At 35.3% G+C, this 25,264-nt stretch overlaps 2 protein-coding genes across 2 annotated transcripts; one reads left to right on the top strand and one right to left on the bottom strand.

Moving 5' to 3' along the window:
• Positions 1 to 393: 393 nt before the first annotated feature.
• On the top strand, positions 394 to 2,353 carry LOC131010120 (glucan endo-1,3-beta-glucosidase, acidic-like). The gene is made up of 2 exons (XM_057937530.1): positions 394 to 616; positions 1,162 to 2,353. Exons 1-2 carry the CDS (start codon positions 514 to 516, stop codon positions 2,172 to 2,174), a joined length of 1,116 nt encoding a protein of 371 aa, XP_057793513.1. The 5' UTR covers positions 394 to 513; the 3' UTR covers positions 2,175 to 2,353.
• Positions 2,354 to 2,913: 560 nt separating this feature from the next.
• Positions 2,914 to 16,712, bottom strand: LOC131010119 (LRR receptor-like serine/threonine-protein kinase EFR). Its single transcript, XM_057937529.1, has 5 exons — positions 15,794 to 16,712; positions 15,214 to 15,432; positions 15,048 to 15,119; positions 3,959 to 5,962; positions 2,914 to 3,347 (listed from the first exon to the last, which is right to left on the bottom strand). Exons 1-5 carry the CDS (start codon positions 16,590 to 16,592, stop codon positions 2,989 to 2,991), a joined length of 3,453 nt encoding a protein of 1,150 aa, XP_057793512.1. The 5' UTR covers positions 16,593 to 16,712; the 3' UTR covers positions 2,914 to 2,988.
• Between the last annotated feature and the right edge of the window lie 8,552 nt (positions 16,713 to 25,264).

Genomic DNA, 25,264 nt, shown 5'->3' with positions numbered 1-25,264 from the left:
ATTCGAATATGGGAACCCGAATTTTGGGTACAGTTAACTGGTACTAGTCCCATTCATCACCTTAATTTATCCTTACTTCTAACGATTGTGTTCTCAATTCTTAATTATTGGATCAATTAGTATTTAATATTTTTTCCAACAATTAATATTATATCATTCGGAGGCACATAAGTTCTTTCCAACAATTTCCCTCTCTCCAACCCATAAATTTGGGTCTTAAGTGCAACTATTCAGCGATTGAGTCGAACCTGTGATATAATTAATGCCCAAATTTGGGATTTAACTAGCAACTATCTCTTTCAAACATGTGAATGGTGATACCCGTCATGTCAATTTTCAGCCGTTGAAAATTTTCTTCTATCAAATGTATATGTGGTTTATCATATATTGCATTTGCTGATCAATTTGGTATAAAAAGCTTTAAAAGGCTAGTACCTATCAGAAGCTAAAAATTACAATCATCTTTTCTCCATTATTTGATCTCCAAACCTCTATAAATTAATTAGTACATACATGGCTAATTTATTTCCCCTCTCCATGGCTACTTCACAAAAAAACTTAATGTCTACAATTCTCATGTTGGGGCTGCTCATGATCATGTCACTCCACTCCACAGGTTCATTTTCTTTCCATCAAATTTATCCAAATTTTAGTTACAAATAAACATATACAGATAGATACATCGAGAAGCAGACTAGACTCATTTAAATCATTGTGATACATATCCGAATTTAAGTCTAACAATGGATTCATCTTTCGTCGTTAAAACAATTAGCGACTGAAATTTTAAATTTAGAAAATTTCTGTTGTTATTGACAGAAATTTTAAATTTAGAAAATTTCCGTTGTTATTGAGTAGCTCGCTGGGTTTAATGACATAATTTATTGGTTTAGCGACCAATTTCAGATTCGGAACATTTTTCATCTTTATTCCATTACAAGCAGGGTTTAACAACATAATTTACGATGGAAAAATCCGTCGCTAGTCTGCTGTTCTTCAGTCCTTGCAAATATCATTCTTTTTTATTTTATATATTTGCTTTGATTCCATATTTTGTTAATTTAATAAACGAATTACACAAAAAATCCAAACTTAATTTATCATTACAATTTATTTATTTATTTAATTGAAGTTAAAGTGAAATTAACATGATTTGTGCAGTTGGTGATGTAGGTGTCTGCTACGGACGGCTGGGCAAGAAATTGCCATGTCCAAAAAAAGTAGTATCTCTATACAAGAAGAACAACATAAAAAAAATGCGTCTCTACGACCCTCACCAGCCCACTCTCCGAGCTCTCGGCGGCGCCGACATCGAGCTCATGGTCGGAATCCCGGAAACCGATCTCCAACATCTAGCTCAGTGCCAATGCCACGCAAACGCTTGGGTCGCCGGCAACATAAGCGCCTACCCCGACGTCAAATTCCGATGCATCGCTGTGGGAAACGAGATAAACCCTTCATCGTCTCCGTACTCCTCCTTCGTCTTCCCAGCAATGCAAAACATTTACAGAGCAATCTGTAATGCGGGCCTCGGAAACCAGATCACGGTCTCCACCTCCATCAAAACAGACGTTCTCGAAAAATCATCTCCCCCAAAAGATGGGGAGTTTCGATCCAACGTGACTGGGTATATGAAGCCCATCGTCGAATTTTTGAGGGACACAAATGCCCCTCTGCTTGTGAACGTGTATCCTTACTTTGCGTATATGAATGATATGAAGAACATTAGCCTCTCCTTCGCACTTCTGCAGCGGAACAGCGGCGTCGTTTTGGGCGGCGTCTATTACGACAACCTTTTCTATGCCATTCTGGATGCTGTGTATGCAGCCATGGAGAGGATACTTGATCCGTCGTCATTGTCGGTGTCGCTAGTCTCGGTTCCGACACCGAGCGTGACGGTGTCGGAGACGGGGCATTCGTCGCGTGGGGGCGGTAAACCGGAGAGCGATGGCGAGGGAGATGGAGATGCCAGCACGGTTGAAAATGCGAGAATTTATAACAATAATTTGATGCGGATTGTGAAGAAAGGAACACCCAAACGGCCCGACAGTCCTATAGAGACGTACATATTTGCTATGTTTGATGAAAATGAGAAGCCCGGCCCTGAATATGAGAAGCATTTTGGGATCTTTTTGCCAAACGGAAAACGGAAATACCGGCTTCGTTTTTACTAGGGTGTTATCGGAATAATCAGCTGGGAGAGTTGGCTCATGCTCGCCAGCCTCTATCTGTTTTAACAAACTTGTTGTTTATGTTGATGCACACTCCAGTCTACTAAGATTGCAAATACCGCCAAGTAAAAGAAAAAGAAGCAAATAAAGTTGTTATTTGTAATTCAATGTTATTGGTATAATTAGGACTCATGTGTGAATGTTTATTTGTAGTATTTATATTCAGTTATTATTTGAGCAAGATCTTGTTTTGAGAATCTGGATCGTGTTAATTGCCAAATAATTGCCATTATTGATAGATTGGTATGAATTTAATAGTACATGATTCTGGATAAACAAGATTCGACTTTATATAAAAGACAAATAAGAAAAATTAAATGTATACTTCCATATTGAAGCGGCACTCTATATATAGTAGTCCATGACACATAATAATATTTCTAGGCCGGAAAATGGAGCCGAGATATTATCGATACAAAATTGATAATTTGAGGTTTAAATAAATATTTTTATATTTGAGGACATTTTTTATTAAGCGAGCGATATTTGTTTATTTAACTTGTTATTTTTATTGAAAGCTTACAAATGATATTACCAATTTAACTCTCTCCCACCGTGGATAGTATTTTGAAGCATGGTCAATGCGCGTCCTTTTCTTAGTTTCTGTTGGAGGACCGCCAGCCAGCACCACTCTAGTCGATGTTGAGAGAATCTATTTATAGAATAGTGGAGGGAATATCTAAGTTGAAGACTTTCTTTATATGGTGGAGAACTGTATATAACTATTATTAAAAAAAAAAAACAAGATTTAATATGACTAACGCCTTGTGGTTCCTTCTAAAAGGGTGGCTCTGATTTTCTTGAGAGCTGCTGCTGCTTCAACCATGTTGATTCTTTTATCTGGTGAAACGACTAAACATTTCATTGCTAAATGAAAAATAGACGACACACATCGTTCCTTTTCAACGAAATGCCTATCTTCTCTAGCTAGCAAGCCATGATCTGCAACTTCACTTGCTGCATTTTCTTGCAGTGCTTCGCCAATCCACTCTTTCAAGCTCATTTCTCCACTCAACATATCATCTGTCGGCTTCTTTCCCGTCATCATCTCTAACACCATTATACCATAACTATACACATCCCCATTTCTGGATATCTTTCCTTCTGATCCGTACTCTAATTATACAACGTTTTTTGTCACCGATTAGTATATGCATAATTCGTTATTCACAACAATAGATAAGATGAAAATTATTATCAAATTAATTATGGCATCAACTTTGACAAGTTTTGCAAAACTGTAAAAAATAAAAGATTAAAAATCCCGTATTTTCAACATTTTTGCAGAAATGACACTGGAGTCCAACACACTGACGACGTACGGACCCAGGAGGAGCCAGGGGGGGCTTAAGCCCACATCAAACAAAAGTTTTTTTTTTCTATTATTATTTTAAAATCGTCAAATTATCGATATTTTTTTGTGAATCATTGTACAATATCCCCATCATATCAAATCAAATGCTACCAAAATTATTTTTTCGAATCACAAACCCAAAATGTAGAAAACATAACCCTCAACCCACCCCTGGTCCTACACAATTGTGTCAAAAACTTATTCTGGATTTTGATATAGTGAAATTGCTGGAAAAAATGTTGCAAGTTGGTTGTTTTCACTTTTTTTTTTTTTTTTTTTTATGTGGCAAATTTTGAAGGTGAAAACATTTTCGTAAAACACGTCAAAGTTGAGGTCACGACGAGTTGATAGAACCCACAAAAAGAAATCTCACCTGGTGCTGCATATCCAATGGTTGCCAATGTTTTAGTGAGAACCACAGTCTCCCCTTGATCAAAAAGCTTTGAAACACCAAAATCAGCAACACGAGCAGTCATATCTCCGTCTAGTAAAACATTGCTCGGCTTTATATCGCAATGAACAACAGGGAATGTATAGCCATGATGCAGATACTCCAACGCCAACGCCACATCTATTGCTATATCCAGCCTCTGCATCAGATCCAGCCAACAATTTTCAGAATGCAGCCATTTCTCCAAACTCCCATTAGGCATGTACTCAAGAATCAAGGCTTTGAACTCCACGTTACTACAACAACCAATTATCCGAACCAAGTTCCGGTGTCGAATGCCACTCAGTATCTGACTCTCAGTCTCAAAACTCCTCATACCTCCTTCTGATTGCAGATCAAACACCTTCACTGCAACATCCAAATCATCAGAAAGTGTTCCTTTGAATACTGAACCGAAGCTTCCTCTCCCAAGTAGACTCGTCTCACTGAAAGAATCAGTTCCTCGCACCAGCTCTATGTATGAAACTCTTCTCCAAGAAAGACCTACTGAGATATCAGCTGCAGGTGGTGCTTTCAGCAGTTTGCGCCGCCTTATTAGCACAACTGCAAAAATTACTAGAATCATAGCTGAAACTACAGGGGGCAAAATATACTTCATCAACACAACATTACTCTTTGATCTTGATTTTGCATGATATTTCACACAAGTTGGTACCCCAAATCTTGAAGCACCACAAAGAGCAGAGTTTTTGGCGAAAGATTCAGCCGTGAAGTTGTCGAAACAACCTCCATCTGGGATCTCCCCTTCCAACTCATTATATGATACGTCGAAATACTCAGGATCAAGCTTAGCCAATTTCTTAGGTATCAAACCAGAAAGATTATTATGAGATAGATCCAATGTGTTCAATGATCTCATATTCTCGAAAGACGGAGGTATAGAGCCACCAAATGTATTATTCGACAGAGCTAGGAACTCCAACGAAGTGCACTCTGCAATCGTGCTGGGAATCTCACCCGAGAATAGGTTGCAAGACAAGTCCAGCTCATTGATCGCCTTCAAGCTCCCAACTCGAGATGAAAGCTCGCCATTCAAATAGTTTGATGACAAGTTCAGACTCACAAGATCTGTGAGATTCCATAACTCGGAAGGTATGGTGGAATTGAGCTTGTTTGAGGCAAATGAGACTTCTCTTAGGGATTTGATTTCTCCCAAACATTCAGGGACTGAACCACTAAGCATATTACCAGTTAAATACAGATAAACCAAATTACTGATTTCACAAAGATCACGAGGGATATATCCTTGCAACTGGTTATCAGAAAAGTCCAACAATCCTAGTTGCTTCAATTTTCTTATTGTTGCTGGGATGAATCCTGCGAGTTGATTGTTAGATAAAGCCAGACCTTGCAAACTGCTTAAATTTCCAATTACAGAAGGAATGGCACCTCGAATGCTGCAGTTTGATGCTGCAAAACTGACGAGAGAAGTAGATAAATTCCCAATGGAAGCTGGGAGGATGCCGTTCATCTGTGGATTGTTTGATATTTCCAAGTACTTCAAATACCGACAGTTAGGTAATGAAGAGAGAAATTTAATTTCCTGAACAGGAGATTCAGCTCCTGTCAAGTTATTTTCCCAGAGCCGAAGCGCTTGCAGCTGTCTCAGATTACCAAAGTCGGGGATGGAGCCGGTGAATGAGTTTCTGTTCAATTCCAATATAGTAAGCTTTGAAGCATTGGTGATGGAGCTCGGGATTTCGCCGCTGAGTCTGTTCAGATATAAGTAAAGCTGTTGGAGATTGGAGAGTGAGAGCCCCATGTATGGAGGAAGGCTGCCTGAGAAATTGTTCTGTTGGAGAGCTAATAAGTTCAATGTTGATATATTGAATATGGATGATGGTATGGGGCCAGATAAGAAGTCATTGAAGGGAGCTGCAAACATCTCAAGGTTTACAATATTACCAAGCTCTTCTGGTAATTCACCTGCCATAGAGGACAATTCAAACTTCAATATAAATAGATAGAGGTTAATCCATTGTTTATAAAGATGGGAAGACTTTTGATAATTCTTATCATTTGAGCTAATTTGGATTATAGAATTTCTACTAATCTATACATATTATAAAATAGTCTTATTTTAACAAACTAGTACAACCATTCATGCGATGCACGACGAACATCGAAATTAAACGATATATTTTAATAAATATAAATATTAAACATAATCAAATATAAAATTTCAACTTTGTGTAACGCATAATGATGATTATTTTTATTAAATAAATTTAAAAATTGTATGATAATGAAAATTAGCATTACATATTTTTATTATAGAGTATTACACATCATAATAATTAAATAATTAAATAAATAAATATTTTCATATGCAAACATAAATAAAAAAGTTGTAAAATTTTAATGAAAAAGAGAAAGTAAAATATTTTAAAATTTTCATAATTTATACATTTTTAATGATTTTTATACTATATTAAATTTAAGATGTATATTGAATATTGTTTCATGAATCAAATTTGATAATGTATAAAATAAATAAAATATAAAAAACAAAAAGAAAAAATAGTTGAAAAATTGGTTAAAGAAGAGAAAAAAAATGAAGGGAAAAAACTCCTCTTTTATATATTATATAGATTAGTATATTTTGTGTGTAACTAAAAGTAAAATAATTATTTAAATTTCATATTAAAATTTAACATGTATTGAAGAATTTGAAAAATTAAAAATAAATAAAAGTAAACCATATTCAAAGTTTCATTTTAATCTATAAATATCAAATATGTTTATATAAATAAATAAATCATTCGTACAAAAACACTACCACAAATTAAATAAATTTAAATCATATAAGAAATTTTATTTTTTTATATATAACTAATTATTCATCTAAAAAATCACATTAAAATTAATACAAATTTGTAGATGAAAATTCATTCTAAATTTATTATTTATAATTGTTATACCAAGTTAAAGATCTTGACATGGTTTCTAATTTAAGATGCATATTAAATATTTTTTTTTCATAAATTAAATTTAAAGATTTTTAGAAAATAATCAAAATAGAGTGAGAGAGAGAGAGAGAGAAATTTATGGGAAAAAGTTATCGTTAGAATAATATTTTTATAATTTATATATATATATATATATATATATTATATTATATAGGGTTAGGTTCAATGAAAAAGGCCTAAATATAAGAAAGAATAGAGAAGTAATCTCATCCGTTGATCTTATCTAATCTAACGGACATGATTTGTTCACGCCATGTTCAACGGATTTTTTCGTTGAACATTCGTGAACATATACAATATTTTTGGGGGTTCTGGGTTTCGACCCCCCATATGTTCAACGAAAAAATCCGTTGAACATGGCGTGAACAAATCATGTCCGTTAGATTAGACAAGATCAACGGATGAGATTACTTCTCTCTTCTTTCTTACATTTAGGCTTTCTTCATTGAACCTAGGGTGCGGTTATAGTGAGAACCACACTTATCGTGAGAACATAAGAACCATTAAAACCAATGCATCTACTATATAAATTAATGCATTCGCTATTAAATTTAATGCATCCGAAAATAATAAATTTTTTGCTCCCTTCAGGATTCGAACCCAGGATCTGCATTCATCCACCAAGATGATGCATCCACCGTAGATCTTGATGATCGAATGGTTTAAAATGGTTCTCTGTTCTAATTTTATTTAGTGGTTCTTATTTGAACCTCTCCCTATATATATATAGGGGTGGGCTAGGATGAAAACACTCTTAAGTGTATTAAACGTTTCTTAATGTACGAATTTTATGTAGAACACGTATAAATTTATCCAACAGAGTTACGAATTGCAAAAAATAAATTTTTGTTATCTTTGGGATTCGAACTCAGGACCACGAATTCATCCAACAGGGTTATGAATCAACCGTAGATCTTGATGATCTAAGAGTGAAAAATCATTTATATTTTATACACTTAAGAGTGTTTTTTTCTAGCCCTCCCATATATATATATATATATATATATATATATATATATCATGTAGATCCACCCCCTTATAATAGTATATAGTTCCTAGTGCTTCTCCACACACTTTGGGAGGCTGTTGCCATGTGTCGCGACACATGGCAGCAGCCTTCCAGACCACAAACGCGGGGGGTAAAATGGTCATTTCAATTTTTTTTTAATTTTTTTAATACCAAAAATCCATTTTTTTGTGCCGTCGTCAAAATTATGCATATAATTGAACACCAATATGCATAAAGGTAAACACAAATATGCATGAAGCTGGATAGAAATATATGCATGAGAAAATATCAGTGTGTGACCCGTCAAGTGACCAACGGCAAGAGCTACCTGACGGTGTCGCATAATATTATGCATATAGTTCAACACGAATATGCATAAAGAAAAATATAAATATGCATAACATTACACACAAATATGCATAGCATTTTTCGACAGCGTGAGACACCAGATGATTTGCATACTGATACTTTCTCATGCATACTTCTATCCAGCGTCATGCATATCTGGGTTTATCTTTATGCATATTGGTGTACAATCATATGCATAATTTTGACGACGGTCGCGGGAAAAAAATGGATTTTCGGTAATAAAAAAAATCGAAATGACCATTTTACCCCTCCGTGTTTTTGGCCTGGAAGGCTTTGGAAGCCCTTGGGAGGCTACTGCCATGTGGCGCGCTCCTAGCGCGCCACGTGTCCCCATTGTGTGGTCCAGAATTTGTCCGCCACGGCGGCGGTGCCACTGTCACGGCGCCACTGCTGCTGTGTTGTTGACAGACGAAGTAGCGACAGGCGATGTCCTCACCGAAGGAGAAGGGGCGGCGACGATGATGCTAGATCTAGAAAATGGAGGCGGCGGCTGGGCGAAGCTGGGGTCGACGCAGGGATGTTCGTTGCTGCCGCCGGTCGAAGGAGAGAGGGGTGGAGGTACTGGCGGCGTATCTCCGGAGCAGAGGAGGCGATGCCCTCGACGCTCCTCGCCGATGGCCGTGTGGGAGAGAGAGAGAGAGCGTCGTCACCGGAGGAGCAGGGGCGGCGACGACGATGCTAGATCTGAAAAAGGGAGGCGGCGGCTGGGTGAAGCTGCGGTCGACGCAGGGATGTTCGCTGCTGCTGCTAGTCGAATGAGAGAGGGGTGGATGTACTGGCAGGGTATCGGCGGAGCAGAGGAGACGGCGCCCTCGACGCTCCTCGCGGATGGCCGTGTGGGAGAGAGAGAGCATGAGTTGGGAGATAGAGAGAGAGAGAATGAGTTGGGAGAAGAAAATACAAAATGACAAACCTAACCTTTATTATATAAAATAAATGAAATAAAATCATAAGGTTAAATTATCATCCTTAGATTAAGCAAGATCGACGCATAGGATTTGGTCTTTATTCTTTATCTAAGGGAGTTGTCTTAACTGAACTCTCCCCTATATATATATATATATATATATATATATATATATATATATATATATATATTGATGTTAGATTTATTTTTATACAACAAACTCACGTAACATTTATTAAAATATGTATCACCAAAAGTGATGCACACTTTTAAAGGACAGAGGGTGTATATATCAAACTAAAGCATGTATCATGATTTTTAATTTGATATACATATTGAATATTTTATCATAATAAAGTTATACTATTTTTGGAGAAAGAAAAGAAAAACGAATAAATAAATAGAAAAGAAATAGATTAAAAAACCATAAGATTGAGGAAATATAAGCTTTCTTAGAGGGTTAAAAGAAGGGGGAAAAAAACTATTTGTGGTAGCTAGGAATAAGTAAAAATATATGTATTAACTGTATTATTGAAGTTGAAAGAAAAAATTAATCCAGATATTTTGAGATATTGCAAGAGAAATGAAATGAGGCACACATGATTTTGGTTTTCTTTTTCTTTTAGAAAACATGATTTGCATATTAAAAGACCCACGTAATTTTTAACTAAAATTTAAAAGAAACTATCAAAACCATGTTCTAATAGAAATACATAAATTTTTAATTAGCCATTTTTTTCATATTTACAAAATTACCATTCAAATTAATTTCAAATTGATTTGAAATCAATTTCAAATTGAGAATTCCCTTTTTAATATAACTAGTATTTGCATACCGTGCAATGCACGAGAAATGATTTTATATTTTTATTTTTATAAAAAATTGATACCAATCCAATTATTATATTTATAAATATAATCTAAAATAATTTTAATTGTATATATTTGAGCTTAATATTGGAAAAAAAAAGAAGAATTCACAATAATAAAATATGATATTATGAAAATGCAAAAAAAAGAGTAAAAATAAAAATAACAGAAATCATTTACGACCTCAAGTTATTAAGCATTTCTTCAACATCTTATTTGCAATAAGTTCGTAATTCTAGCTCAACCAATTCATCAATTGATATATCTAGCATTTGCATCCCGTGCAATGTACGGGAAATGATTTTATATTTTTCTATTTATATAAAATTGATTCCTACTCAATTATTATATTTATAAATATAATAGAAAATTAATTATACTTGAATATATTTGAGCTAAATATTGAAAAATATACAAGAATAAAGAAAAATTCACAATAATAAAAATTGATATTATGAAAAGCCAAAAAAGTAAGTAAAAAATTAGAAGTAAAAATAAAAAAGAAGTGAAAAATTATTCAAATAAAAGATAAGTGAGGAGAGAGATTTTTTTTTTAAAATTTTAATCTTTAAATAAATATAAATTTTATATTTTAAATTAAATATTTACATAAAATATATAAAATTAAAGCTCTTATCATGATCTTTAATTTGATATGAATATTAAATATTTTATAAACAGTCAAATTTCACAACTTTAGAAAGAAAGAAAATAAATAAAAAATAAGAAGATAAAGAAAAGGGAAAAAAAAATATAGTTTATAAATAAACCTTAAAGTTTATTATAACTAAAAAATTACCACTCTATTTTAAAATCAATTTCAAATAAAAATTTTAACTTTTTAAAGTATAGATTAAAGAAAGTAAATTAAAAATCAATTTTTTTGCTGCACAAATCTATTTGCTTTTTTTTTTTTTTTTTTTTGAGACGCATGCTTTCTTAAATTCATATGCAGTTTCTCAATGCATTGCACGTAAAAAAAATGCAGTTTTTAGTGCATGATCCATTTTTTTAGATGTGGGATTTGTAAGTTGTAATTTAATTTAAGTTAGTTTAATCCATTTTTTGTGTATATATAATATGACATTATTTTTTGAAGGAATCACAAAATCGCCATTCAAATCAATTTGAAATTGATTGAAAACTCCCTTTTTAATATAGTATAGATATAGATTTGATTTCTCTATTTCATTTTTTATCTAACTAACAGTAAGAACGTGCGATTCATGTTGAACACGCTACAAAAAAAATGGGGTTTACCGCCGCAAAAATTGGGGCAATCATAGATATACCACCGGAAAAACGGTTATCGCGGATGGCAGTGGATCTTGGACCCGACCCACATCCGTGGATCCAGATCTATTTTTAAGGGTCTGAATCTCAATTTTTTGGACCTGACAGATCGGGATTCGGATCTGGATCTCAATTTTTAAAACGGATCTGGATTCGAATCTCAAAATTTTAGATCCGGATCCGACCCAAATCCAACTCGTGGATCTATTTTATTTGATATTAATATATTTTATATTTATTTTATTAATAATATTAAATATATTAAAAATTAAAAACACTACACTACGTAGACTTTTTTTCTTAGGAAATGTAATTTGGAAGACTTGTTATTATTGACTTGAGTATTGAGATTTGTTTATTTTGAATTTTTAGTGACTTATTAGTCTATGTTGAGACTTTGTATTGCATGAATATGTTTTTTTTTACCGGCGGCCGTTGCCATGGTAACTTACCGGCGGCCGCTCGCTGTCGGTATATCACTCGTCGGTGACTCGTATACCGCTGCAAAAGGCGGCCTTCGGTAAATAACGGCGGCGGCGCCGCCGTTGAAAGTCGTCGCCGAGCGGTGATCTTTTGCCGGAGATATACTGGCAGCATCGTCCGTCGGTGATTAGCGGCGGCGCTCCCGCCACCGGTAATGTTGACCGGACGGCGGTGACGCTATTGTCGGACGTCACCGACGGAAGCCGCCGTCGGTGATTAGCGGCGGCACCACGCTGTCGGTAATTTTTTTTTTTAATTTTTATTTATTTATTTTATCTATTTATTTATACCCTACAATTATTTTTGTATTTATACAGTATTGTATACGTTAGACCGTGTAGTAACTGTTCTAGTGTGGTTATTGTTTTGGTTTTTGTGGTGAACTCATGGCGACGGCGTATAACCGGCCGTGTAGCTTTTCGTGTGGTTTTGGTGTTGGGTTTTATGGAGAACTCATGGCGACGGCATATAATCGGCCGTGTAGTTTTCATTTTCTTTTGTTTTTGTTTGAGCTTACGGCGACGGCGTCTAACCGGCCGTGTTGCTTGCTTTGTTGGGGTAGAGCCGGGATTGTTTGGGGACGATGGTTAGGCCGGAGTTCTGGAAACTTTCCATCCCGCTCTTTCCCCCTTTTATCTTCCTTCGTTTTAGACGAGTACTCTTTTTTCTTTTCACGGTTTTTCCCCCTGGGTTTTCCGTGAAAAGGTTTTAACGAGGCTCGGCCCTTAGTCTGCTTCTCCTGTGCTTTCAAGGGTTTTTAGGTTTTCTTTTCTTTTCTTTTCTAATAAAATCGCATTTAATAATAATAAGTATACGTTAGACGAACTTTCCAGTCGGTCACCCATCTTATTTGTGCTCTAAGTCAAGCACGCTTAATCTTGAAGTTTCTTTCAAGTAGTCACCAATACAGAACACTCATATTATTGATATATCTAGTACTTATTAATTCATTTAAACTCTATTTCAATATACAATATCATATATTCATAACATTAGAATATGTCGAAATAATATCCAAGAGATGCCGTTAATTACGGATCGGTCTCGTTTTTGTCCATATTTTTATGTGGAAAAATATTTATTTATTAATTTATTATTATTATTTTATCAATATAGTTTATACACCATAAGTATTTTAATTTGATGTTTCAATGTATTTTTAATTCAATTGCATACGTTGAATTCAATCTAGGTTACCTTTTTTCAAGTACATATGTTTTTCGACTTAATTATACAATCACAATAAATAGGGGATGGAAAACGAGGTAAGTGCAATATCGTTCCAAAACATGAAATAAATAGTTCAAGAAAACAATCTAGATTAGTGATGAATCTTGTTTAGATTCCACAATTCAAGAGTGATTAGTAGATATTCTACTTAAGATTCTTGATTCCAAACTTGATTAGTGAAGAATCTTGTTTAGATTCCACAATTCAAGAGTGATTAGTAGATATTCTACTTAAGATTCTTAATTCCAAACTAGATTAGTGAAGAATCATATTTAGATTCCACAATTCACGAGTGATTAGTAGATATTATACTTAAGATTTTTTATTCCAAACTATATTAGTGAAGAATCTTGTTTAGATTTCATAATTCTTGATTGACGAAAACATACGGTGACTGGCCGACGGCGGTGACTGGCAGCGGTGGGGCGCGGCAGTTCCAGCGACTGGGGGTGGGGGTGGGGGGTATGCTGGGGGAGAGGGGCTGGTTTGCGGCGGGTTGCTGAATGAGGGAAGAAACCCCTATTTTAATTCACAATTTACCGGCGACCTACTTCCAATTTGACTATAATTAAAATTTTAAAAAAGTAATCAATAAAACTATTAATGAATAAATTTAAAATGTAAGAAAGTAATATTCATAATATACGTCTAAATAAAAATGCAAAAAGATCTATGAAAACATCTTAAATTATCTAAGTACGAAGCAAGACTAATTTTAAATCTTCTCTTGTTTGATTTTGACGATTGAGGATCTTTTTCTTCTTATTTTTGATTTGCGACAAAATATTGTTCAGCGGCAGATCGTCGTCACTTGTAATTTAATTGTAGTCATCAAACTTTTTTTTTTACTATTCTTTTTGTCTTTTGCGGTTCTGTAGGCTGCAACTCTATTGTAGATTTTAATTTTCTTTATAGACACTATTGTTCTTTTTTTTTTTTTTTTTGCCCTCGGGTGATTGTTTCTTTTATTTCTCTTGAGTTTGCTCTTCTTCAATTTCTCCAACATTGATGTTTTCTATTGGTTGCATCTTTTGGATTGTGTTTGCTACAATATTGAGATTTCCTTGTTGATCGAATTTTATAGAGCATCATCATAAAGCGCTTTTTTGTGTACGCTTGTGTGCTTAATCCTCTATAGTATATGCAGTTTGTTTCACCCTGTGAAAATATATACATATATTACGTAATATTGAATTTTGTAATATAAATTATTTAAATTATAGTAAGTGTTTAAGTAATTAATCATAATTTACCTCTTTGATGAAGAAAGATATTCGAGCCCTTAAAGTATAAGAAAAGTATATAAAATTCTCTTTTTATATGATAATAGCTATAGTATATTGTAGGTCATAATATGTGCTTCTAATATCACTTGATTATATTAATTATATTATACTCCCTCCGTCTCTGAAATAAGTTCATTTTTTTCCTTTTTGGGACGTCCCCCAAATAAGTTCATCTTTCTTTCTTTCCATTTTTAGACAACTACCCCACCACTAATAATACTTTATTTATTCTTACTTTTCACTTTTTCACCACTCCAATACTAAGTATAACACTTTTTTACCTTTTCACCACTCCCGATACAAATTATAACATATTTTTCTTCACTATCAATACACTTTACCACTTTTCCTTAAAACCCGTGCCGTCCCCAAAGAGGAACTTATTTTGGGGACGGAGAGAGTAATAGATTATCAATATCGCTATCATATAATTTTGAGGATTAATTAAATACATAAAACTACATAGAAGATTTAGTTTTAGTTACATAAAACTATATTATTAATCAGTTGTGCTAAATAAGAGGTTAGACATGCAACGATCTTAAAAATATTTAATCATGTATCAATCATAAAAAATAAACACCCCTAAATGTACCCATCAGTCTGTTATAAGCAAGATCCAGCCATTTCATGGAAGTTGAGTTTCCAAATTCCTTTGGTACAGCACCTGAATTTCCCATAAGATGAAACAATTATTACATACTTGTTGAAGTTGTTATCTCTAAACAATGTTAAATAAAAAATGAATGTGTTAAATATACCTGTCAAGTGGTTCGATAAAAGATACAATTCTTCAATCTGAGGTAGATTGTAAAAACTGACTGTTGGTATAGCTCCAGACAAACTGTTGTTGGAGAGATCCATCAGTTTCAAAGACGAAAAGTTGAACATAGAATTTGGAATATTTCCCGTTAGAGAGGCACTTGGAATGTACAATCTCTCTAAATCCGAGAGTTTCCCTATTTCTGCTGGTATTTCTCCTGAAATTATAATCAAAACAATAAGTAAATTTAAATCTAACTTCAACCACCATAAAATATTGGAACTCTTTTGGGTTAGTTATAGTTAACCGGTCCTACAATCTTCTACCCCCTTCATTGGGACATTTTCACAAACACCTAAGCGCATGAGTATTTTACATCGCGAATCCAAATTTTCACACATAATTCAAAACCATACAAATAGATAATTGCTAATTTCACAAAGGCTTGGACATTTATTTCAAAAGTGTTGAAATAGAACCTATAGTTAACCTGATGCATGAAAATTTACATCGTGAACCCCAAGCTTTTTATGCATAATTCAAAACGATGCAAATAAGTCACCAGAAAGAGATGGCACCTTCAAAATCGTTCCGGCCAAGAGATAAAATCCTAAGCAGGCTCAAATTCCCAATCTCACTTGGTATTCCGCCACTGAATTTGTTGCTAGGCAAGCGCAAGTCTTGTAGCCCTCTGCACTTGTATATGTTTGCCGGAATCCGCCCATCAAGCTGATTCCCAGAGAGATACAGCGCTTCGAGTTTCGGAGTATTGCTACATATATCATTTGGGAGCTCGCCCGAGAGCAGATTGAATCTCATATTAATCTCAATCAGAGAGGAAGCGTTGAACAGTGAAGCAGGCAGCTCGCCCGAGAAGGTGTTGTTGCTCAGCCGCACGTATCGTAGCTCGGGTAAGGCTCCGAACCACGACGGTATTTCTCCGGTGAAGTCGTTGAAGCCCGCGTTTATATGTTCTAGACGGCGCAACTTAGACAGCTCGGAGGGTAAGACGCCCATGAAATTGTTGGAGCTGATGTCTAGAGATCGAAGAAACGTTAGGTTTCCGAGATGCGGAGCGATGGTTCCTCGGAGGCCGAGGCCGGTGAGATTTAGGGCTGTGACGCGGCGGTGTCTGGCGCCGCAGGAGACGCCGGTCCAGTTGCATATGGGTGTGTTGGTGGGCCAGCTCGTGGCGAAGATGCCGTTGGGATCTGATGAAGAGATAGTGTTTTTGAAAGCGAGCAGTGCATTTTGATCAGTGGTGAGATTGAGAAATTTGGTGGAGGAGGTGTGTGTGAGGGTGATTAATGTTGAAACAGTAAGAGCATAACAAATTAGGAAACTAGACTGCATTATTATATGTGTGTTATGAAGCATATGCTTAAATGAAGATTGTGAGACTGAGATATTGAGGTTTTTTCTTGTAATGGAATTTTCGTGTTAATTTAGATTAATTGAGTGAGGAAGTGGAAGGTGGGGAGCCGCCCTCTTTGGAAGTGGGAAAGTTGGACTAATATCGTAAAATCATGATGATTTTTTCTTTGCAGTGGATTAGGTAATTTGCCTACCAAACTGGAAAGTGGAAACTAGAAACGCCACAAACTACAGAAGTTTCAAGCCATTAAGACCGTGCTATGAATACTCGTGAAAGACCACTATTTCCGTTCCAATATAATATTTTATTTATTTTTTATAATATATTCTCTTTATATCTAATATTTAAATAATTTTCATCAATTCATTTTATTTACTAATTATATATTTCTTAATTTTCGTGCCCAAAAGTAATGAAACATTTATAACGAGACGGATGAAGTATTTGCTACGAATTAGAGTACACTACAAGAAAAGGAGAGCTATTTGCTATGAAATTTAATGACTTTGAAAATGTCACGAATTGTCGATGTCATTTTATCTTGTGTTTTTTTTTAATCATTATGAGCCACTTTAAGATTTGGAAATTATCAAATATATCCAATTTTCACAAAATTAGAAATCATTTAGCCCTAGTTCATAATATATAAGTTATATACTCATTTTTAAGATTAAAAGACATAAACATCCTTAATATTGACTATTTTCTTTTTAGGTATATATAAATAAGGATCGTTCTAATAAGATCCCTTATACATAGTGAAATATATAGATTGATTTGTAGATGTTCATTTAATATATCATATGATTGATATTTGTCTGGAGGTGGAAAATTTTTATCTGGCTTCAAATCCTGGAGGGAGCGAAAATTTTATTAATTTTTTAAAATATCGTTATTCAACACTATATACTATATACTGACTTATTCATTATTCTTACTTCTCACGAAAAATAGTATTCTCACAAGAACTTAATCCTATATAAACATATTCTGTCTCTCTCTCTCTCACCAGTAAGCTTTCTTCCTCTATTAACGAGCAACAAATTAATGGCAGCAAGCACCATTAATGGAGAAAAAATGAATTTGATCATGTTATGAATCGAAGACAGGGCAAAACATCAATGAAATCAAGTTTTAGACAAAAATGAGAAAAACCGACTACCGGACTAAAATTAAAATAAAAATGAATGGATATGTATTCCGAGGAGAAAAAAAAATCTCAATGCAATTCTCAAATTCTTGAAAATATTTTGAATTTATAGGTAATTAACCCTTTTTCTCTTAGTCGTCTAGTGTGTCGGATCAAAATTAGGAAAAAAAAATGAAAGGTTATGTATCCTGATGGAGGAAAAAAAAAACTTAAGTGCAATTCTCAAATTCCTGGAAACATTTTGGATTTACATACAATAAATCTTGCTACTATTTTATGACTTAACTAGTACGCCCATCCATGTGATGCACGACAAAATCGAAATTAAACATCATTTTAAATAAATAAATATAAATATTAAACATAATCAAAATATAAATAAATGCAAAATATGGTGTAAAAATAAAATATCAATTATTCAATAAAATTTTGAATTTAAATTATTTGATAATGAAAATTAACATACAATTATTATTATAGAGTATTGCACATATAAATAAATAAATATTTCATACACTGACATAAATAAAAAAGAGTTAATACATGAGAGTACCCACTTCTTTATAATAAAATTAAAATTTACCCACTCAAATAAAAAATTTAAAAAATACCCAATTTATGTAAAAAATAACCCACTTTTTGTGTTAAATGACTAAACTACCCTTAAGATTAAAATTTTTTAAAAAAAAATCACTACCCCTGCCCTGCCCACTCCACCGCGACCCCTCCCCCCAAGCCAAAAAAAAAATTTAGTTTTTTTAGAGTGGGTTTAGGGTTGTGAATTAAATTTTAGTTGTGAATTCGAATGGTTGTGAATTCACAACTAAAAAATTACGGTTGTGAATTCACAACCAAAAAATTCTGGTTATGAATTAAGTTTTACAATTACAACAAAAAAAGCTCGAATTCACAAATGGTTGTTTTGGTTGTGGGTTCTCAAATTCACAACTTAATATTCTTGAATTGACAACCAGATATATGAATTCAAAACTAAAACTAGAATTCACAACCAATTCGATGAATTCACGACTGAATTGCTAGTGTTAGTTGTGAAATAAAGTTTTAAATCTCGAATTCACAATCAACTCTATTGGTAGTTGTGAATTCAAGTAGTCGTGAATGTGAGTTTTAAGACTTGATTTTTTTTGGGTGGGAGGGGGGAGGGGGGGGGGGGGGGTGGGACAGGGCAGGGGAGTAGTAAAAAAAATTGTTTTTTTTTTGGCTTGGGGTGTGGTCGGGGGTCAGGGGGTAGACAGGGCAGGGGGAGAAATTTTTTTTTTGTGGGGGAGGGGTTGGTGGGGGAGGGGTCTGGGAGCTAGACCAGGGCAGGGGGAGTAAATTTTTTTTTTTTGGTGGGGGTGGGGGTGGTTGGGGTCGGGGTAGAACATGGGCGGGGGGGTAAAAAAAAAATTGACTTGGGGGTGGGTGGGTGGGTGGGGGTTTGGGGATGGGTATGGTAGGGGGAGTAAATTTTTTTTTTTTGGCTTAGGGGTGGGTTGGTGGGTGGGGGGAGGGTGGGCAGGGCAGGGCCATAGGGGTTTAATATAAGTTTTTTTTTTCTTTTAAATTTAAGGGGAAAGGGTAAAATGGTAAGTGTGGGTATTTTTTTAAGTTTTTATTTTAGTGGGTAATTTTTAAGTTACTAAAAGAAATTGGCTATTTTCAAAATCCACTCTATAAAAAAGTTGTAAAATTTTAACAAAGTGAAAGAAAATAAAACATTTTAAAATTTTAATAACCTATTCGTTTTAAATTCATTTTTGATGATTTGCACACCATATTAAAGATTTTGTTACGAACTTAAACTTAAGATGCATATTGAATATTTCTTCATAAATCACATTTTATGATATTTAGGAAAGAATAAAAATTATAAAAAAAAAAGAGAGAGAGAGAAAATAGTGAAAAACATGATGGGAGAAGAGAGATAAAAAATGGAGGGAGAAAACTCATCTTTTATATATTATATAGATTCACAACGAATAATAGGTTTAGTTGTAAATTGTTCCATAGGCAATTCACTTAAGAGCAATTCACAATTAAAAGTAAATTTAATTTTGTCACGAGTATTGTTCTTACGTAAAGAGCAATTTACCTTTTGAATAATACAATTAATAATTAATACTCCTTCGTACGTTAAACTCAGTCACATTCTTTTGCGCACAAAGATTAAAATCGGCCACATTCTTTTGAGCAAAATTAATGAATTAATTAAAACAACCTATCTTCTTCTTCTTCTTCTTCTTATTTTTTTAACGCCAACCACCATCAGATTCAGGAGCACCACCACCACCACCGACCACCCTCAGATTTAGGAGGACCACCATCGACCACCCTCACTTTCTTCTTTGTAACACCCCACCCATTAATATTAAGTTTAGAATAATTTTAAACGTAGATTTAAGATGATTCACGTCGGATTGAGAAAAAGAATTTATTTTAATTCCAACAAAAATAATTTACAAAAGCATTTGTAAATTTAATTATTAAGTTTATATGCATTGCATATTTATTTAATTTAGCATTCAAGCATTTTTACGAGCTTTTAATTAGCAAACCCTGAAGTAGTATTACAGTTTCGACAATTTTATCCTGAGGGATTTAAATTGTCCAATCATAGCCGCCCACCCTATGCCTCATAGCCGCCCACTCTACACCCATCAGCCACCCTACTTACCTACTGCAGCCCCAATTTCAGCCAAAAGTCAGCCTTGATGTGCAGTCAGTCCAATCTCCATCTTTCTATAATAACTAAACATACTTAGGCTATTTCTTCTTGGCAATTCCCACCATTTCAGACTCTCTCTTTGGCGTATAGAATCCAGCTACTGAGCAATCAAGTAAATCAAAGCAGCCACCCATCTGTGTTTCAACAACTAGAAACTCTCAAAGGTTTCATCTTTGACTCCTTACTTCTCTCATTTTATAGAAAGATGTATGAAGAATTTCAAACTGCCCAATCAAGAATCACATCCATACACACATTCATCTACAATAACTGTTATACGAAAACATATATGCATTCATGATCTGTGTACATCTATATATATATGAAGTCTGATTAAAAGAGGATTTTGGAAATTTTGTTTATGCTTTTAAACAAGACTTGAACTGTCTCAAAAACATGGATTTCACTGAAAAGAAGAAATAGATTTTTGAAGCTTTGATTTCTTCCCTGCCTTTGAACTTGCTGTGTCGAGCCGGTTGATGCCGGTGCGTCTGAGTTGGGTCTGTTGGGTGTTGACACTGCTGAGTCGGGTCAGGGAGATAAGGGTGACGGCGGTGCGACTGGTTGTTGTTGTCGGCGGTGACCTCGTCGTTTGTCGCCGGTATATGCAGAGAGACGAGAGGGTTGAGAGAACAGGGGGCTAAAGGGCGACGGCCGGCGGCCTTGCTGCCGTCGACCTGAGAAGAGAGCCGAGGGAGAAACTTGTGTTGAGTGTCTTGCTGTTGTGGTGTGAATGAGAGATGGAGGGCGGCGAAGGCAAGGCGGGGCTGCTGCCGTCGGCTGTAAAGCCAGTGAGAGGCGGTTGCCGTAGAACTTGAGGGAGGCAGCGGCGTCTTGCCGTTGCCAGGGAAAGAAGATTTGAGAGAGAGCCGAAGGAGAGGACGGCGGCGGCCTTCATGGTTGCTCACCGGACTGATTCAGGGAGATAAGAGGGCGGCGATGGTGGCGGCATGAAGCTGCTGCCGTCGGCCAAAGTTCAGCGGGGAACGGCGGCGGTCTGGGCTGCTGTCGCCGGGAGTCTGCTAGATGGAATGGAGCTCCAGGCGGCGGTGGCGGCTTATCCGTCGACGCCGGAAGAGAGAAGGAGGAAGAGGGAGGCTGGGCGGCGCAGCCGCTGGGTGCGTGTGTGTGCATGTGAGTCTGCGACGAGAGAGATAATAGGGGAGAAAAGAAGAGTTGATGTATTGGGCTTTAGGTTTGGGCTGGGATTATTCATTTGGGTGTTGGGCTTCTTATTTGGGCCGAGGTTGTTTAATTTTTATGAGTCTTGGGCCAAATTTTTATGAGTGTTGGGCCAATTTTATTTATTTAATTAGTCCATGTCTATTTATTTATGTGGGCTGCGAATTTTTAAGAAGTTGGGCCTTACATTAAATTATTTTGGGCAGTCCACTTTTTAATTAATTTGACTATCACTAGTTGATTAATTAATTTAAAGAATGATTTGCATAATAATATTAAATTATTATTATGTGCATATTATAAATAAATTACTTATTATATGCTAAGCATGACATGATATTGCATTATATTTTGCAATAAAAGTATTTATGATTTAATTGGTTTTATTTATAATTCCAATTATTTAAGAAAATCGAGTAAGGATATTGTTGGTGTCCTTGACTCAAGAAAATTAGTTTTCAATCTTTATTATTAAATTTTGAGAACTCGTCGTGATGAATCAAAGAATTTCTAGCACGTCATCTATGACTTAAGATTAGATTCAAGGAGACCTATTGAGAATAGATTTCTTGTAGGCTTTGAGAATCAGAAAGATTAGCACTGCTATTCCGATTCAGAGATAAGGTTAAACGACAGGCTTTGCCTATACAGGTGGGCATTACTTTCATATATATCAAATGAGTTTAAATGTTACGTTCAAGCAAGTTAATTCATGATAAAATCTTTGAGTTAAAGTTATTTCAAGTATTGTCTTGCCATAAAATGTTTAAATTTTAGTATGATATCTATCTACTTTGGCTTTGCCAATGATGCAATCGAATTCGGGTCCTGAGCAGTTGATAGCTATCCTGCCAGGGCTAGTGTACACCAGTGACCGTGAGTCATCTAGCGGGTTGGCCGGTCAAGTGACCGTGAGAGGTGGCCACCTCTCCGGCACACAGTTTCAGATATGATAGATTACAAAAGAACTTAGTCTGATCAGACGAACTTTAAGAATCACAAATGAACTTAGTAAGCTTGGGCCTTTTTAGCGAAAAACTCCCTTGCTGTACTGTTTATGATGGCATGACAATTTACAGTTTTGAAGCATGTATTTTTATACCTAGGCATACGTGCCCACTGAGTGCTTTTGTACTCAGCCCTGCATATGTTTTCTAAATGTGCAGGTTGAGCTGATGTGATGATGGTGCTGCAATGAGCGGAGTCTCTAGGGTTGTTAATAAATAGTTAACCTGTCTAGAATATGTCTTCATACATATGTCTAGCTACTTTCCGCTGCAAGATGTTGTTGATGTTATAGTATGTTATGTCATACTTTGAGTCTTAAGAGAATGGTTTCATATGATGTATAACTTGATTAATGATATTAATTAAGTTTTATGTTGTCTTTCATAGACTGTTCAAAAGAGTATTAATGAGTAAATACGATGATTTTTCTTAAGTTAAGTAAGATTTACGGTTTCAAATGATGCCCCTTTCTTTCCCTTATTCTTTAACCCCATCCCTAGTCGTAGATCACTCGGCTTAACTATCCTTAGTTAAGGCGGGCTGTGACAGAGTGGTATCAGAGCGAAGGTTAAGCTCTGAATTAGAAGTCTTGAGTTTAGTCTAGAATGAGTCACTAGACTAATAGTTATTAACAACCGTGAGCTCAGCGCACCATCACACCAGGCTCAACGAGGTATGTAAAATTTCAAAGTTTATTTGACGTTAAATTTTGAAGAGCATGATGTTGAGGTTATATGATGAGTTATGATGTTACACTTTAAAGGTGCATAGTTTGAGTTTGAGGATGACAACATGATTAATAATGAGTTATTATGTTGTAAGAGCATATGTTGATGTTACATGATGAATCATGAGAGCGTTTATATCATATGATGTTATATGATTGAGGATGCATAATTATGAGTTATGATGTGATGTATTTGAGATGTTTTGTGATGAGAATTGTTTGAGCAGTTGTGATAAGTCACGATGATTTAGATGAAGGAATCTAATGTCATTGTTAAGAGAGATTTTTTTTACTAAGTAGAAGGATGAAATGAGAACTTAGAGCTAAAGCTTGAGAGAATTAGCAATTGTTTTAAGTACTTGTTGGTTTGAGTTATGAGTTTGAGTTATGAGCTTGAGTATAATAGCATGATTAATGATGAGTTATTAGCATGCTGCAATGAGATATTGTACGATATGTTTGAGATGTTTTGTGATGCGAGTTTTGCTCACGTAACCTGAATGGTACTTGAGAAGGTATCATGAGCCATAGTCTTTGGAGATGGCTTTGAGAGAGAATTGTTTGAGTTGTCTTACTGAGTCGCGATGATTTAGATTAAGGGATCTAATATCATTGTTTAGAGAGGTTACCTACTATGTAAAGATGGGACGAGATGAGAATTTAGATGTTTTGAGCTTGAGTTTTAAGATAACAGTACTACTTAGTACGAGTTTTGCTAAGTTATGTTTTGTTTATTTCTGTTGCTGGAGCCAAGTAAAGTTAGTTCCTAGAGTCACCTTTAAGTTCTCCTTATAGGTTGGCCAAGACTGTTGGCACTGCACGAAAGTGGACTGCTGTGAGATCGAACTCAGGGAAGATCGGATACGAGGACGAGACGTACAGTATGTGGTACAGAGATACCCTAGCAGATTTTTTAACACATGTTCAAAGACTATGAAATGATGAAAGCCTTATGGTTGTTACTAGATTGGATGGCATCGTGCACCTTATCCCCGTGCTACCAATCGAGTGGTAGGATTGAGCAAGGAAGAAAGCCTCTCAATATGATGGGACAGGTCGTCTTGAGCGCTGGACCCACAGGAGATGGGATTTGTTACAGATACTTAGATTTTTCTATGCGGATCTACTGACCGGATGCTTGTTTCCTACCAGGGACTCCAGAAGAGTGTAGTAGATATCGAGTCGATCCTTGAGTATCAGTTACCAAAGATGATAAAATGTTAAACGATAATAAGGATGAGAAGAGAAGCCGATGTAGGCTAGAGCTAAGGATGATCTTGAGAGTATGCGCGGTACACCCTCGTTTTTGATTAGTTGCAATTACATTGCGATGTATATAACTTACTTAGGAGATACTGGTACTTGAGATTTTGACATGATGATAGATAAGCATGCGAATTTAGTACCCTACTGATGTTAAATAGATGGATGTTCCTAGTGTGCTAAAGTAGCAACTAGATGAGTTAACTGGTAGCAATTACCGTAGGAGGTCCAGACCAAGACATAGTACTATTAATGGTGTCGATTTAGAAGGGACATTACGATAGATACTATGGTTTTTGTAGGGTTTATATAACCCCTTTATGTAAGTCCTCTAAAAAGAGGCATTCTACTGATGGATATATTAGATTGACCAGAGTGGTCTTTTTGTTAGCATTTCGTGAGTGCTTATTGCCTTACAGATGAATGTTAAAGTGACCGTGAGGGTTTCCTTAAAGTTGAGTTAGTAAATTGAACTTGAGTTTCGAGGATGCTTAGAGCGTTGGTCGAGTTGAGTTTTCCTTTTGTGATTTCAAAAATGCCTCAAAGATGTCATCAAGAGTGTGATGTGAAGGATAGGCGGGATAATACTCCGCCACCACCACCGCAACATGAGAAG

This window comes from Salvia miltiorrhiza, chromosome 2 (assembly GCF_028751815.1).
Source record: "Salvia miltiorrhiza cultivar Shanhuang (shh) chromosome 2, IMPLAD_Smil_shh, whole genome shotgun sequence".
In the NCBI taxonomy this organism is placed as follows: Eukaryota; Viridiplantae; Streptophyta; class Magnoliopsida; order Lamiales; family Lamiaceae; genus Salvia; species Salvia miltiorrhiza.
This window is presented reverse-complemented; position numbering and strand designations above follow the sequence as displayed.